At 34.4% G+C, this 17,094-nt stretch overlaps 2 protein-coding genes across 2 annotated transcripts; both read left to right on the top strand.

Annotated features, from left to right (window-relative positions):
* The first annotated feature begins 3,329 nt into the window (after nucleotides 1-3,329).
* On the top strand, nucleotides 3,330-4,259 carry LOC118853993 (olfactory receptor 10AG1-like). The gene has a single exon (XM_036764283.1). The coding sequence runs from the start codon at nucleotides 3,336-3,338 to the stop codon at nucleotides 4,257-4,259; it is 924 nt and encodes a 307-aa protein (XP_036620178.1). The 5' UTR covers nucleotides 3,330-3,335.
* A 10,989-nt stretch (nucleotides 4,260-15,248) lies between these two features.
* Nucleotides 15,249-16,181, top strand: LOC118853943 (olfactory receptor 10AG1-like). The gene has a single exon (XM_036764194.1). It carries the CDS (start codon nucleotides 15,258-15,260, stop codon nucleotides 16,179-16,181), a length of 924 nt encoding a protein of 307 aa, XP_036620089.1. The 5' UTR covers nucleotides 15,249-15,257.
* Nucleotides 16,182-17,094: the final 913 nt, after the last annotated feature.

Here is a 17,094-nt window from a genome sequence, read left to right as displayed (position 1 = left end):
TAAAATTCTTACGAAGTATGCAAATATCACCAAGTTAGTTAACCTCTTTGCCTCATCTATAAAATAAAGGTATTATATTTCACATTATATTAGATTATTTAGACTTACTTACCTTAATGCCACTCACCTCTATGTGAGCTTTTATTCTTAAGCTACAATGATGAAGTATTTGAATTTCCTGGCAAGTAAGAAATTGATAGAGGATCACAATATTCTTGTTGGAAAATGGGAAATAAAATATTGATCTATTTCTTTTGGTGGCTCTAAATAGAAATTTTCCAGTTACTGACTCACTTTACTACTTTAGAGAATCCTTCCTGATATCAATTCAATTTAACAACCTTTCATTAAATTAATACAGATTAATAGATAGTATACTCTGTATGTATTGTAGTACAGATGAACTTACTTAAACACACTTATGTCTCTATACATATACACATGCACATGCAAATCTGTATGTAAATACATGCACATAAATATGTGTGGATAGGTATATGCACAAATACGTACATGTATATATGTGCATGTGTGTATCTGTATGCATGTGTGTATATATGCATATACACAGTGAGAGAAAAACAGCTGAAAAGGTCAAAGTTGTCCATAAGAAATAAGAAAAATATTTAGCAATGTTTTCTGATAACTGCAAATGGAAATGTCTGAATTTTTCGAATGTTCTTTTTAAAATATTCTTTGCTATGGAGATTTACCATTGAAAAAGGCAGGAAAATGGCCAATTTATAGTTTAAACTAAATATAAATAGGTACATAGAAACTGAATAGCTTAGAGTAAATGATAAGTTAGACCTAGAAGTAACAGGTACATTGATTTCCCAGCTTACAACAAGTATTGCTTTATGTGATTAATAAGTATCCATATACATTATTTCTGAAGGATCTTGTAGACAAGGGGTAATGAAATACTTATGACAATCAAATGTTATCTCTATTTTGAAAGTAGAGAAGAGGATGGAAGTTGTATTCTAGATGCTGGTAAACTATAATTTCTGGGGAACTCGTGGGACATGGAATTATAGGTGCATGTATTGAGCATGTTGTAACTAAAGTTTCATTTTCCAACAGATGGAATAGTTTCATTTCAAATAGGTTCTAATAAACCAACCTATTTTAAAAGATGTGAACAGTAAATTAGTAAATGAAGGGCATGCCATAGGTAGAATTTACTCATATTTAACAAAGAATTTGAAAAAAAAAAATCTTTCAATGTGTCACTTACTTTTAGATATTTTCCCTAAGGAGGTAATAGATTTGCACAAGCCCAAAGCATTCAGTCTTTCCATAAAAGCCCTTTCACAAAGAGCTATTTTCTACAGTCACTAAATAATATATTATTACAGAATAATAACAATAGGATAGTGACTTGAGAAGGATGGTTTCTTCTGAAATTCATCTGATGATGATGACATTAATATTAATGATGTTGATACTGCCTTGCATATCTATTTCATTTTATGACTTTCAAAGTGTTTTTAGATATACTGTTTGAAATAATCTTGATGTTAACTTTTGGGGCAGCAGTTTTGGTAACATTCACACAGCACACAAAAGCAAGCTGAAGCACAAAAAATTAAATCTTTTTTGCCTGGCTATATAATTTCTCTGTGATAGAGCCAGAAGTAGAATTCAGGGAGAGTCAACTTCTGCTTCCAACATATTGCCTCCTCACTCATTTGTAGAGGAATAAAAAATATGATTATATGCAGAAAGACAGGAATATATTGGTATATTTGTTGGTCTAGGCTTACAAATCTAAACATGCAAGAGATATTAGAGATCACCCCTCACATTACAGATGAAGAAAGTGATGACCAGAAATGATAAGTTACTTGCTAATTGCAACATATGTAATAAGTGTTGAGATTTGAATCTATCTTCTGAATCTATAGCCCACATTTCCTCCATTGTAACATGTTTCCACACTGAAAAACCAAAGCTAGCTAGAGAGATAGTATATTGGGTTCAGGAGCTTTTTTAGGTTCATATAAATCTGCCTAGTATTTCAATCAATTGGAGCAATCTTCTTGGCACCTATCATTCTTAAAGACACTAGAACCTCCTAATACTGTCTTATCACCACCATCCCCGACCTGGAATAGTTATGCCTGGGGTATGTTCTAGTTCATGCTCAAATTTAAGTATATAAAATGCTATATTCACCAACTAGCCTGTCTCATTTTTCCAGTAAACAGATTTCAGCTTGCTGCTGCAGTGGGAAGGAGCTGATCGATATTCCGCAATGAAATGCGGAATGAAATGCGTGAAAGGAGAATGCGGCCTGGTGGATGAAAAGGCAATGAAATGGGTTACTTCTTACCACTACTAAATGACTCTCTAAATCTGGAATTTTAAGCATCAGTTAATTGAGGAGATATTTTAGGTAATACATATTCCTGAAGTTGTGTGATAGAGGAAATTTCTTGCACCTAACAAATTTAATTGAGCAGCTACTCTGTGTAGGACAGTTCAAGAAAGACAAAATTGGGTAACACATGACTTTTGCCCTTTTGATGCTTAGAACACAGGAGGAGGCAAAAGATATACATGTGGGAAATAAGAAAGGTTAAGCAGAAGACATTTGTTAATTGACGAATGTCTGGTATGGCTCCTGTAATATAATCATTCAAGAAATGGAGAAAATATAAAGGCTGATAATTGAGGGAAAGTTCTACACAGAAGAAAGAGAGGAAATAACCTGGCCCTCAAAAGAATAGTCAGAGTCTGATAAGCTGAGAAGAATGGAGAAAGTTTTGTAATGTGGGAAATGACACCCTGAGCAAAGATAGGCATACAGAAATGTGCCAAGAAGTAAGGAAGTCTCAGGTGGGATAATTTATAATGTCTGTTTTCTATCCCATATCTTCCCTGAAGGCTGCAATTCTACTGTTAGGAAATTATGATCAGAGAAAAAATAAATATTACATAAGGTGTTAAATATTGTTCCTATTGGCATTGAGAATAAGAATGATTTGATAGTTTTACCAGAAGTCTTTACCTGGTAACATATTTCCATCTAAATATCTAAGAAAAATAATCATAACATTTTAGTATGGTTCTTGGCAGATAGGAAGCACTTCATAATCACTTACTGAGTGATTTTGACTTTTTTCGCAAAAGAATAAAGACTATTTTGATAGATATATTAAAGAATGTTGGGGAGTGAAGTGAAAACATAAAATGTAAAATGTAGGAGGAATATGTCTGATCATGACATTCAAATTTTTCTTCTTTGCTGAAAGAGGAACTGAGACCATAGACGAAAAGTCATTGGCTCATTCTCAATTTATTGTTTCTGCAGGCAGAAGAAAGAACTAATGGCAAGGAACAATCTCACGGTTGTGGTGGAATTCATTCTTCTGGGATTTTCTGATCTTCCCAAACTCCAAGGTTTTCTCTTTGCAATTTTCTTAAGCATCTATATAAGTATACTGATAGGAAATGGTCTTCTCATTGTTATAACCAAGATTGACCCAGGTCTTCAAACCCCAATGTATTTTTTCCTTGGCAACTTTTCCTTCTTGGAAATATGTTATACATCAGTCACTCTCCCTAGAATGCTGGCAGATCTATGGACCCAAAAGAGAACTATTTCATTCCTAGCCTGTGCTGTACAAACTTGCTCCCTTTATATTCTGGGAGGGGCAGAGTGCTTGCTCCTGGCTGTGATGGCTTATGATCGTTATGTGGCCATCTGTAAGCCTCTCTACTATCCTCTCATCATGAATCGTAGGGTATGTATCCAACTGGTTATGGCGTCCTGGATGATTGGGATCCCAGTGTTGGTAGAGGAGACCTATCAGATTTTCTGTCTGAATTTTTGTGGTCCAAACAAACTAAATCATATTTTTTGTGATGCCCCACCATTACTGGAGTTGGCCTGTGGGGACACATATAGAAGAGAGGTCTCTGTCCATGTTGCTGCATTGGTGTTTGTCATAACACCCTTTCTGTTGATAGTAACATCCTATGTCAAAATCATAACCACCATTTTGAAATTGCCTTCTACCTCAGGGAGATCCAAAGCCTTTTCCACTTGCTCCTCCCACCTCACGGTTGTGGGCTTATTCTATGGGTCTGGAAGTATTGTGTATTTGCGGCCAAAATCCAGTCACTCAGCAGGATCAGTCAAAGTGTTTGCTCTTTTCTACACCACTGTGACCCCAGTGTTCAACCCCTTGATATACAGCTTGAGAAATAAAGATGTCATTGTTGCACTAAGAAAACTATTTCCTAAGTGAATTAGGTCATAAAGCCATGGGCAAAACATATAAACTTTGGTTTCCTTTTATTTTATTTCACAGTTCCTACAAAAAAAAATACACATCTGTTTGTTTTTTTTTCCATTGCAATGAAAATGCACATAATTTAGAATTAATAAGGAGACTCTATTTGAAAAAATGAGACACCTGCCTAAAATTTCCACTTTCTTTTGCTAGACTGTGAAGAAGTTGAACAAATCACTTTTTCCAAAATAATGACAAATATCAACAGACACCTTGAGTGCAATCATACTATGATTTCTACTACTTTCCCAATGTCTCATAAACTTTCCCAAAAAACAAAACAAACTTTTTTTAAAAAAGTTAAATTTAATTGTATTGTAGAAGGGGGGGGGGGAGAGAGAGAGAGAGAGAGAGAGAGAGAGAGAGAGAGAGGAAGAAGGAGAGAGAGATTCAGCTAGATACATAGGCAGAGCCAAAGAAAGATACAGTTAGATAAAAAAAGAAGATAGAGACAGAGAAAAGGAAACAGAAATAGAAACATGAATTTGCTTAGTAAAGTAAATCAAGGAACCTGGAAGCTTTTAAAATTTTACATATCTTCACCATATTGCTAATAAGTTGTTTTATTAGCCTAATTTGCTCTTCTAGAGCAAATCTCTCTCTCTCTCTCTCTCTCTCTCTCTCTCTCTCTCTCTCTCTCTCTCTCTCTCTCTCTCTCTGTCTCTCTCCATTTAAAAATGTTTTCTTTCCACATGGTTTAAAATATTCTGTAATAGTGGAAAGGTTTTCCTCCTATAAGTGCACTCTGGATCTCTTGACAGTCTATGTAACTCAGAAGACATAGAATTCAATGAAAAAACATTTTATACAAATGTTAAGAAATAAGAATGAATGACTCTATGAGTATGATTGATAGTATAACTGTTTCTTCATCTTTATAATAGAGATTCATGGCATACTAAATTTATAAGACACTTTGGAATCTGTTATAATTTGCACTGGAAAAAAACTCCACTGGCGATGAAACTTCCTTTATTCATAAATGTTTTACTAAAACAAGTTCAGTTTGTTGTTGCAGTAGGGTCTATGGTCCAGTGCAACTCAAGGTAATCCATTCCCCTTCTGAATGGCTCTTTTTATTAAGAGATTTCTTTCTTATATCAAGCTTAAAGTTGTTTCTCTGTAATTCTAACCCTTTCCTTATCCATAATGCTCTCTAGGGTCAAGCTGAATACATCTATAATCCTCCCTCCCTCATATATAAAACCTTTACATTCATGAAGACAACCATCATTCATCCTTTCAGTCTTCTGTATTTTAACCACTCCAAGTTTCTTAAATCTCTGATTCTGAATTCTGTGGCAGATTTTATGCAGTCAAAACTTTCAATAGTTTTTATTGCCATAATATTTCCTTATTGACAATGAAATGTGAAACAACAAAACTATTTAGATGTTTATCTCATTTTCTTAAACTAACCTGCTATCCAATCACACTTCAAAAAAATCTCAAATATTGTGCATATTTTTTTAACCAAAGTACAAGTTTTAAATGTATCTCTAACTTTTTTTTATTGGATCAAATTCTAGTCTGAATAAATTTTCTGCTTTTCCTATTGGATCTGCTGATTTCACCCACTGATTGGTAGGTCACTGTAAATTCTCTCATTGGGAAACAGAAGATGAGGTGATCTGACTCCTTCAGTGACTGAACTCCTCTTCTTAGCTTTGTTTGATCTAAGGAAACAATCCGAACAAATACCATCTCTGTTTTCATTATTGCCACAGAATGATTTTTGAGCTTATAGGCAAGATAGTGTTATAAGTTTTTTAAACATAATTCCTCTCTATCTATCTATATCTATCTATCTATCTATCTATCTATCTATCTATCTATCTATCTATCTATCTATCTATCTATCTATCTGTCTATCTATCTATGTATCTTCAACACGTATATATGTATTTATCTAACAAGTGAAAGAGATATGGACTGAGAAATGGAGATGGAGATAGAGAAAATATTTCTAACGTCAAATATGGAACCTTGAAGCTTTTCAAAATTTCTTATACCATCCCCACAATAGCAACTGAGTACTTTGATTTCTATGTTTTTTTTTAAATAGCAAATCAGTGTAACTATCTAATTATATATGTATATGTGTATGTACATACATGCATATATATATTCATAATATATGAATATATATGTATATGTGTTTACACACACACACACACACACACACACACACACACACACACACACACTCATACACAGCCTTTGTCTGTATAGGGGCAGTCAGGTGGTCCAGCGGCTAGAGTGCCAAGCCTGGAGTCAGATGACTCTTCTTCCATCATTCAAACCCAGCTTCAGACACTTACTAGCTGTGTGACCCTGGACAAGTCACTTAACCCAGTCTGCCTTGGCTTCCTCACCTGTAAAATGAGATGGAGAAAGAAATGTCAAAGCACTTCAGCATCTTTGCCAGGAAAACTCAAATGTGGTCACAGAAAGTTAGAATTGATTCAATTGAATAAATAATAAATTAAATAAATGTGTGTATTTATATACGTGTGTGTATGTATATGTGTGTATATGTATATATAAACACACATAAATATATATGTGTATACGAAGAAATGGATTTACTTTAAAAGGGCATAGCCATAAGTGTGTACATATATGTGAATCACGTGTGTGCACTTGTGTGTGTGTGTATGTTTGTACATATACACATATATACAACACAGAGCTATATACATACTGTTGTTGTTGTTCCATTATTCACTTGTGGCTGACTCTTTGTGACCTCATGGACTTGTTCATAGAGATTATTTGGGGAACAGGGCAATTGGGCTTAATTGACTTGTCGAAGTTCACACAGCTAGTACATGTGTTGTGTCTGAGGCTAGATTTGAACTCAGGTCCTCCTGAGTCCAGGGCCGGTGCTCCACTCACTGTGCCACCTAGCTGCCCCTCATTTCTTGACAAAGTTACTGGAGTGGTTTGACGTTTCTTTCTTCAGTGTGTCTGCATTTTACACATAGGGATCTGAGGCAAACGGGATTTAAGTGACTTGCCCAGGGCCACACAGTGAATAAGTACGTGAGGTCATATTTGAACTCAGATTTTCCCATCTCTGGGTTCAGGGTTCTAGGCACTGTCTTAACAAACTGACACTAATGTGCATAGATATGCACACATATACATACATTTGTCAACACACATGTCTATCTTAGATTCATATATAAATGTAAATATACCTTGTGTGTATTTGTGCTTATATATGAGTACATATAAAAATAACATACTTTGTGCATACAATCACATATACATTAGATATAACATATTTTGTGTATAGTATATTGCATAAACTATACATTTATATATACTATATATAATGTACTATGTGTATGTATATGCATACACATACACCCCTCTCTCTCTCTGGTGTGTGTATACAAACATATGTAAACACGCATAAAATATGTGTGTAACATACTATACTTAATATATCTATATCTAGATAGGTTAATTTTCTATGTATAAACTGTATATAATTACATATACCTAAATCGTTTGTATGTACACATGTATCTATATATGTACATAGATTCATGCATATATGTTATGCCATATTCAGAAAACAGAGTATAAAATATTTAATTCACTCTAAAAAACTATATGTTGTAATATATATCACTAGATAGATACATAGATACTATGGCATATATAGAGTAAACACTGAAATATATTCATGTATATGTCTATATACATATGTATATTTGTGCACATATATGCATATATAAACACATGCATACATGTGTTCATGTGTATATATGTGTGAATAAGATGTTTCTGGTATACAGTTGTGTGTATAAATATAAACGTGTGTGAGTATTTATTTTATACATACATATATAATATTATATATGTGTGTGTGCACACACACATCACCCTATTTACAGTATACTAAATATATTTCTTATATACATTAATGTTATAGATATGTGGAGGTATGAAAACACAGTATGCACTTATGCTAATGGACACAATGCATTTGTGTATAATGCTCATTCATAACATATATACAGTATCCAATGTGTAGGCAATAAACAAGAAGAACTTGAGGTCCTAATAAATAGAAGAAAATTTGTCCTATTGGTTTCTCAGACACTTAGTGAAATGTAACGCATATTTAACCAAGGTTCGATGAATAGGTTTGTTGTTCATCCTTTGTTCTCAAAGAGGACTAATGACATCAGGAGGGTGATGTCGTGATTTGCAAGTGAAATGAATTCCAGTAAGGCAGAGCTATGAAAAGTCCTCAGCATCATTTTCTCCTCCACAGTCAATAGAGTCTAGTGGCAAGACATTGGTCAGGATGATGGGCAATAGTCCCCTATGAATAGGCATGCCTTACTCAGAAGAAATAGAATTGATAAAATGTTACAAGCATATTAGGATATTTTGTAATCAGAAATCAGAAAAGGGTGAGCATCAGAGGATATGTACATATAGGTACATGAAGAAATATACATGAATTTGAAATGTACATGTAGGAATATGGAGAAATAAAGACATTATTGGACTGTACTCTAGATCACATAGACAGAAACAGGGACACTATAATACATTTGGAAACAGGTCACAATCCAGGAATGGAGATCTAATATATTAGTGGTAAAGGAATTTCAATTCTCCAGATATTGACTCTTTTCTCTGTCTGTCTGTCTATCTCTCTCTGTCTCTACGTCTTTATCTCTCACTGTTTCTCTCTCTACACCCCCCCCTTCTCTCTCTCTCTCTCTCTCTCTCTCTCTCTCTCTCTCTCTCTCTCTCTCTCTCTCTCTCTCACACTCTCTCTCTCTCTCTTCAGTAGCAGAGTGACACAGTCCAAGGGACTTTAGGATATATAAGTTGGTCAGATGTCAAAGGGCAAACAATAAGGCCAGAACATTTTAGAACATAGTGGAAGGTCAAGTGATAAGGCCTGGCATTCCTCCAACTTGACTAGTCAGTGATGCATTGCCCATCCAAGTGTTCTTTTTCTATTCTTGGTGGAGGACTATGGAGATCATTTACCCTGATCTGCCCCTTTAAAGCCAGTTGGGGGACAGAGAAGAGCAATATCTTACTGAAAATCACCCAGGAAAGAAAGAGTAGAATTGAGATTCAAACCCTTATCCTCTGATTCATAATCATGTGTTCCTAGCACTTCCCCTATTCTTCCACATGCTATAATGTGCCTTTCCAAGATATAGGATAATTATGCCAAAAGTTTCCTTTTGGAGTAGGAAGCTACAGAGGAGATAGTTTGGTCTAAGGTACTGGGGGCTGCATTTCTCCCAGTATTTTAATAACAAAAAATTAATGGAACAATTGCTTAATTCCCTCAATTATAACAATGAAAACAGCTAAGAAATAACACTCCTTGCTAACTGCTTTTCTCACTATAACACTACGATGTAAAGAATGAAAAATAACATTTCTATTTTATAAATGAGGAAAAAATATGAGGAAAAGAAGTAACCTTATAATAATCAGAAATTTAGGTATCACAAGAACTAGGGGGTCAATATATAGTCCCAATGGATAAGGGTTTGTCCTCATTAAGGGTGTTTAGATGATTGGACTTTGAGCCAGAAAACCTTCTCTCTCATTACAGAATAATACATGTCATGGGAAAGTAATGATCTCAAGGGAAGAGAGAAGGGCAGGAATCATTTCTTCTAAAAAGGAGGGCTAAATAACTTCACCTAAAAGATAATTTTTAGAAGGGAATTGGATCCCCAATGTGGAGTTTCTTGGTGCATTTCTGTATGTTGTAATGATTAAGGGAGATGAATTATGGAAAGACTGTTGAACTTGCAGTCATGAGAACCTCATTTTCAAATCTTGACTCTAGAACTGAACAGCTTTGGAATTTTGGGAAAAGCAATTGACATCATTTGAGTCTCAGTCTCTTCATCTAAAAAATCTGAATTTCTATGCTACCCATGTTACATTGTAAAGTGAATAGTTTTGTAAACATTAAAGTCCCTTATGGATGTAAGTTATATGCCTCTATTCTTTTCAATACAATCATTGAAGGAGGAAGGAGATGAATAATATGACTTAATTCCATTAAAAAAGGTAAGTGTGAACTCTTTTACTTTCTCATCCTCAAGTTCTTTGGTCTGAAGGGGATATGAAGGATCACTTATCTATGATCTTTGTGATAACTTTAATTTTATGATCCTACTCAGAGATAGAGATTCCAGAAAGAGATTACCCAGGGAATAAAAGATTCTGTATATGGAATATTCCAAATATCTTTACCAACAAAAGAATGTGTAGGGGAGGCGAGAGACTTCACCAGTACTCACCAAAGTGGCTAAGTATTGAAATTAATGTCGTTTATTTTATAACTGAATCATTTTTTGCCTTATATTTTTTAATCTGCAATCATTTCTCAGAATATTCTACTCATTTAATTTCTCATTTAACAAAGAAAAACAGTTAAGTGAAGGCAATCATCAAGGTAACCACACAAAATAACTAATTTAATATTCTACATTTGCACTCCTCTTAACCCACATTGGTCAAAGGAAGGAAGTAAGCTTCTGTTCTCCAGGACTCAACTCCTGTTAATGCTTCCTCCTCCCTCCCCTCACCCCCACAACTTACAATAGAATAGTTAAGGCTTAATAAGAAATGAGGCAGAGAATGGCTTCTTTCCTCTTTAGTTGGGCCAAAGTTTATGAAGAGTTTGGTGGCTTTTCATGCATAGTTCCAATTGCTTTGGCAGAATGCTTGGGTTACTTAAGAGCTTCACCGCTAGAATATCATTATTCTTATTGCCTCACTGAAGCTCTATATTTGACTGTTTCTAAACGTTTTCCTCTTAGACAATTTGTTGTGTATAAGGTAAAGACAGAGTTGTATTTATCTTTTTTCTTATTAGTGATTTATTTGGATGGTGATTGATATTTATAATACTCCTTTTCATATTATTTGACACATTAACTCTTAGGGCATAGATGCTAATATTCTTTATTTTTTTGCCAAATGTGTGTGTCTGTGTGTGTGCATGTGAATGTTTACACATATATACATATAGAAACATGTAAATATGTGTGTATATATGTGTGTATATATGTGTATATACGTATGTGTGTGTAATAGACTTTTATAGAAAATTACATTTTTTCTAGTGAATAGTTTATTTTTATTCAAATTTCACTGAATTTTTAACGTAGTCAAAATTGTAGATGTAATAGATGTTGTCTAGGTAGGAGTGGTCAGCTAGGTAGAGCAGTGGACAGAGTACTGGGCCTGAAGTTAGAAAAACCCATTTTGGAGAGTTCAGATCAAGCCTCAGACACGTACTAGCTGTGTGACTGGGGACAAGATACTCAGGTCTGTTTGCCTTAGTTTTCTCATCTGTAAAAATCAGGTAGTAGCAAATCACTCCAGTATCTTTGTCAAGAAAACCCCAAATGAGGTCACAAAGAGTTGGACATTACTGAAATGAATGAACAACATGTAGGAGTGCTAGTCTTGTTTTCAGGAGAATCTATGCTGAATTGCTCTGTCCAACTCTATAATATATGTGAAACCAGGCAAATAAATTAACCTTATTTCCTTATCTATATAATGAAGATATTTCATTTTATTATATTAATTTGATGTTACTCACATTATTATATTTTTGTATTGCTGACATGAGAATTGATATTAAATGAAAAGTCATGATATGAAATTTCTTTACAAATTTTAAAGAATTATGACAATGTTATTTCTTACCGCAATTTCTCCTGAACCTATAGATATGAACTATACTTCATTTTTTCTCTTCCTCCATTAATAATCTCAAACACTAGTATCCCCAAAAGTGATATTTTATGCTTAGGTATCAATTTGCATAATGCTTCTATTTAAATTATTGATTTTAATGATAGAGTATTTGAAATTCCTCACAAGGAGTTGATCAAAGGATTGCAAGATTCTTGTTGGAAAGTGGGAAGGAAAAATGTTGTGCCACATTTTTAATGGCTCTAAGTTAGAATTTTCAGGTTATTATCTCAATCTACCATTTCAGAGAATCACTCCTGGCTTCAACTCAATTGAATCAACATACAATAAGGACCCACATAGGCATGTGCGTTTATGAAAGTTGGAAAGGCCTTATTAGATTTATAAAAATTAGAACAATGTTTAGAAATATTTTGTGATAATAGAAAATTAAGATGCCTAAATTTTTCAATGTTCTTTTGCTTTTGTCCTTGGCTATGGAGACTTTGGAAAAGGCAGAAAAATGGCCATTTGAAGATTTAAATTCTCTAAAACTAGGAGTATAGAAATTTAAACTTTAGAGTTACTGATAATTTATTAGAATTAAAAGACCCATAGAGAATATCAAGATTATGAGAAAGAACTATCTTATATGATTAGTAAGTAATCAAATCCAATTATTTCTGAAGGATCTTGGAGACATTAGGAATAATAAAGGGCTTTAGAAAATCAAATGCTATCTCTATTTTGAAAGCAGAGAAGAATGTGGAGATTGTTTACTAGATGTTAGCAAACTCAACTTTGATTTCTGGGGAAAATGTGTGAAATACTATTATAGGAGCAGATATTGAATATATCAAAACTAAAGTGTCATTTTCAAACAGAAGGTGTGGTTTCATTGATAAACTAACTTATTTTTCTTTCTTTCATGTTTTCTTCTTGGAGATGCAATCAAGGTTAAGTGACTTACCCAGGGTCACATAGCTATTAAATATCAAGTGTCTGAGGCTGGATTTGAACTCAGGTCTTCCTGACTCCAGGGCCACTGCTCTATCCACTGTGCCCCCTAGTTTCCCCAAGCCTGTTTCTTTCTTGATACGATTACTAAACTAGTAGATGCAGGTAATGTTCTGGGTAACATTCACTTATATTTAGCAAAGCACGTGAAAAGTTTTCATTATGTAAATTACTCCTTGACAGACTCTCTAAGGAAATCAGGAATAGGAAAAGGCCCAATATATACAAGGATACTTATAAAAGCTCTTTCACAAAGAACTACTTTCTGTAATCACAAAATAATATACTGTTATCAGGGAACACTAACACAATTGTTATTTGAGTTTATAATTTCTTCTGAAGTCCATCTAATGATGATAAATGACAGTTCTGGTAATAGTCAAACATCACACAAAGGCAAGATGAAGCAAAGAAAATTACATATTTTAACCCGGCTACACAATTTCCATGTGATACAGCCAGAAGTAGCATTCAAGGTCAGTCAACTTCTTCCAACACATAAGTGTATACTGACTTCACAGAAATAAAGAGTATGACTAAATGCAGAAAGGCAGGGATGCCATTGATGTATTTGTTGATCTAGACTCAAAGATCTAAAGATGGAAAGGATCTCAGAGGTCACCCCTCAAATTACAGATGAAGAAAATGAGAATCAGAAATGGTAAGTTAATTGTTATTTGCACCATAAGTAAGAATATTAAATATTGGGATTTGAACCTATCTTCTTAATGCACAGCCAATGTCTCTTCCATTGTGATTTGTTTCCACATAGAATAATCCAAGCTGGCTAGAGAGGTAGCATATTGGGTTTAGAAGATTCTTTTTAAAAAGAAAAGTAGAAGATTTTTATAGGTTCCTAACTTCTCTCCATATTTCAATCAGTGGTATCAGTCATCTTGGCAACTACCACCCTTTAAACACATAGTATTTTTCTAATATTCCCTGATTACCCCTGCCTCCTACATGGAAGAGCTATGCCTGGGCTATGTCCAGTTCAGGCTCAAGTTGAAATATATGAAATATTATAATTTACCAATCTGCTGTTTCATTATTCCTGGAAACAGATTTCAAGTGCATGTGCAGTGCGAATGAGCTAACCAAGGTTCCATATAAAAGTGTTAAAGGAGACTATAGTCTGATAAATGAAAAGATATTAAAATAGGATAATTTATTGCTACTACTGCATAAATCTCTAAATCTATCATTTTAAGCATCTCTCAGTAAGGTAGACATTTTAGGTGACTACATATTCCTGAAATCATATCATAGAGGAAATTTGTTCCACCTAACAAATTTTTATTGAGAAGCTGTTATGAGTGAGATGCAGTTTAAGAGAGACAAAATTGTATGAGGCATGCTGTCTGCTTTTGAGACTTGGAATACAGTAGGAGGCTCAGGATACATATATGGAAAAGAACACAGGTTAAGTAGATGGCATTTACTAAATACCAAATATCTGGTGTGGATTCTATAAAACAGTAATTTCAAAAAGAGAAAATATATACAGCTGGATATGGCCACAAAATTTTATTCAAAAGAATAGAAGAAAGTAAAGTGGACTTTGAAAAAAATGATAGGATTGTGATAATATGAGAGAAAGACAGAGAGGGAGGAAGAGAGGGAGGAGGGAGGGAGAGAGAGAGAGAGAGACAGAGAGAGAGAGAGAGAGAGAGAGACAGAGAGAGAGAGAGAGAGAGAGAATAAAACTAAAGTTAGACAGGTTGAAAAGTACAAAGCAAAAAAGGAATATCCTACTTGGGATGATTCACAATACGTCCTTTTTGCTATATACCACATCTACATGGATGCTATAATTCCTGCTGTTTGGACATTACTATAAAAAAAAGTTAGGTATATGGTAGGATGGCTTTCCTGTTGGCATTGATGAAATTAAAATTTTACACATTTTTTTAGTTATTTTTCTCTGGTTCCAAATTTCCATCCAAATATCCATGGTTCTTGGTAGATAGGAAGCACTTTATAATCACTTATTGAATAATTTTTTACTTTTCCCCCAAAGAATAGACAAGGTCTTAAAGGATATAACAGATAATTTTGCGGAGGGAGATTAAACCATAATATATTAAACCCAGGAAGGAAGCTGACAGATCACATAATCTAAACTTCCCTTATTTGCTGAGAGAGAAACAGAGGACCAGAGAAAAAAAAGTGATTAGCTGGCTTTGAATTTATTATTTTCACAGGCCAAAGAAGGACACAATGGCAGAGGACAATGTCACAGTTGTGATGGAATTCATTCTCCTGGGATTTTCTGATCTTCCCAAACTCCAAGGGATTCTCTTTGTGATTTTCTTAGTCATCTACCTAAGTATACTGATAGGAAATAGCCTCCTGATTTTCTTAACCAAGATTGACTCAGGTCTCCAAACTCCCATGTATTTTTTCCTTGGAAACTTTTCTTTTTTGGAAATTTGTTACACATCAGTCACTCTCCCCAGAATGCTGGCAGATCTCTGGACACAGAAGAGAACCATTTCATTCCTAGCCTGTGCTGTACAAACTTGCTTCTTTTTTATTCTGGGTATTGCAGAATGCTTGCTCCTGGCTGTAATGGCTTATGATCGTTATGTGGCCATTTGTAAACCTCTCTACTATCCTCTCATCATGAATCACAAGGTATGTATCAAACTGGTTATAGCTTCCTGGATGATTGGGGTCCCAGTACTGATAGAGCAGACATACCAGATTTTCTCTCTAAACTTCTGTGGTCCTAACAAAATCAATCACATCTTCTGTGATGCCCCACCTTTATTCAAATTGGCCTGTGGAGACACATATAAGATAGAAGTCTCCGTGCATGTTGTTGCTCTGCTATTCATCCTAACTCCTTTTCTGTTGATACTTGCATCATATGTCAAAATCATAACTACCATTTTGAAATTGCCTTCTACCTCAGGAAGATCCAAAGCCTTCTCCACCTGTTTCTCCCACCTCATGGTTGTGGGCTTATTCTATGGGTCTGGAAGTATCGTGTATTTTCAGCCAAAATCTGGTCACTCAGCAGGATCAGTCAAAGTGTTTGCTCTTTTCTACACCACTGTTACCCCATTGTTTAATCCTCTGATATATAGCTTGAGAAATAAGGATGTCATTGCTGCACTGAGAAAACTACTTCCAAAATGAATCAAGTCATGAAGAAATTAGCTAACTATGAAAACAATGGTTTTCTCTTTTTTCATTCCATAATTCCTACAAAAGTGCACATTTACTTATTTTTCCATTATGGTTAAAATTCGCTGAAATGAGAGCCCTTCAAGGATTCTATTTGAACACCTCCCTAAAACTGCCTTTCTTTTGCTTGACTGATGTTGAACAATTTGCTGTTATTAAAATGATGACAAAAATCAACAAACACTTTTAGTTCAATCTCACTCTGATTTCTACAACTTTCTTAGTAACATAAATTTACCTCTTCAAAAAATAGCATTGTGTGATAGAAAATAAAGAGAGGGAGGCAGGGGGAGAGAGAGAGAGAGAGAGAGAGAGAGAGAGAGAGAGAGAGAGAGAGAGAGAGAGAGAGAGAGAGAGAGATACATACAGATGGACAGGGAGAGAGAAAAATAGAGAGAGAGGGAGGGAGAGAAAGAAAAAAATCAGTCAGATTTGTAGGAAGAGACAAGGAATGACAAGGCATTAGAGAAACAAAGCAAACCAAAAAACATAGACAGAAGTGGATACAAGAAAAAAATAGAAAGATCAATTTGCTTGCAAGGGTAAATTCAGGAATTTTGAAGCTTTTAAAGTTAATTTCCCTTCACCACAGTGTGGTTGGATTGTTTTGATTATTAGATCAATTGTGTGCTTTTAGAGCAAATCGCTGTATATTTTCATGTAAAGTGTTTTTTTTCTGCATGTTTTTTTTTAATTCTGAAATAATGGAAAAGTTTTCATCTTCTACATACATTATAGGTCACTATGTAGTCTATCAGAAGACAGAATTTAATGAGGAAATTGCATTTCATGCAATTATAAAGAAAGAAGTGAGTGACACTATGGTTATGATTGATAGTGATACATGTTCTCTATGATGTAAATT

The sequence above is a fragment of the Trichosurus vulpecula genome, chromosome 6, assembly GCF_011100635.1.
Source record: "Trichosurus vulpecula isolate mTriVul1 chromosome 6, mTriVul1.pri, whole genome shotgun sequence".
Classification (NCBI taxonomy): domain Eukaryota; kingdom Metazoa; phylum Chordata; class Mammalia; order Diprotodontia; family Phalangeridae; genus Trichosurus; species Trichosurus vulpecula.
The sequence above is the reverse complement of the archived record's forward strand: the minus strand, read 5'-3'. Positions and strand labels throughout refer to the sequence as shown.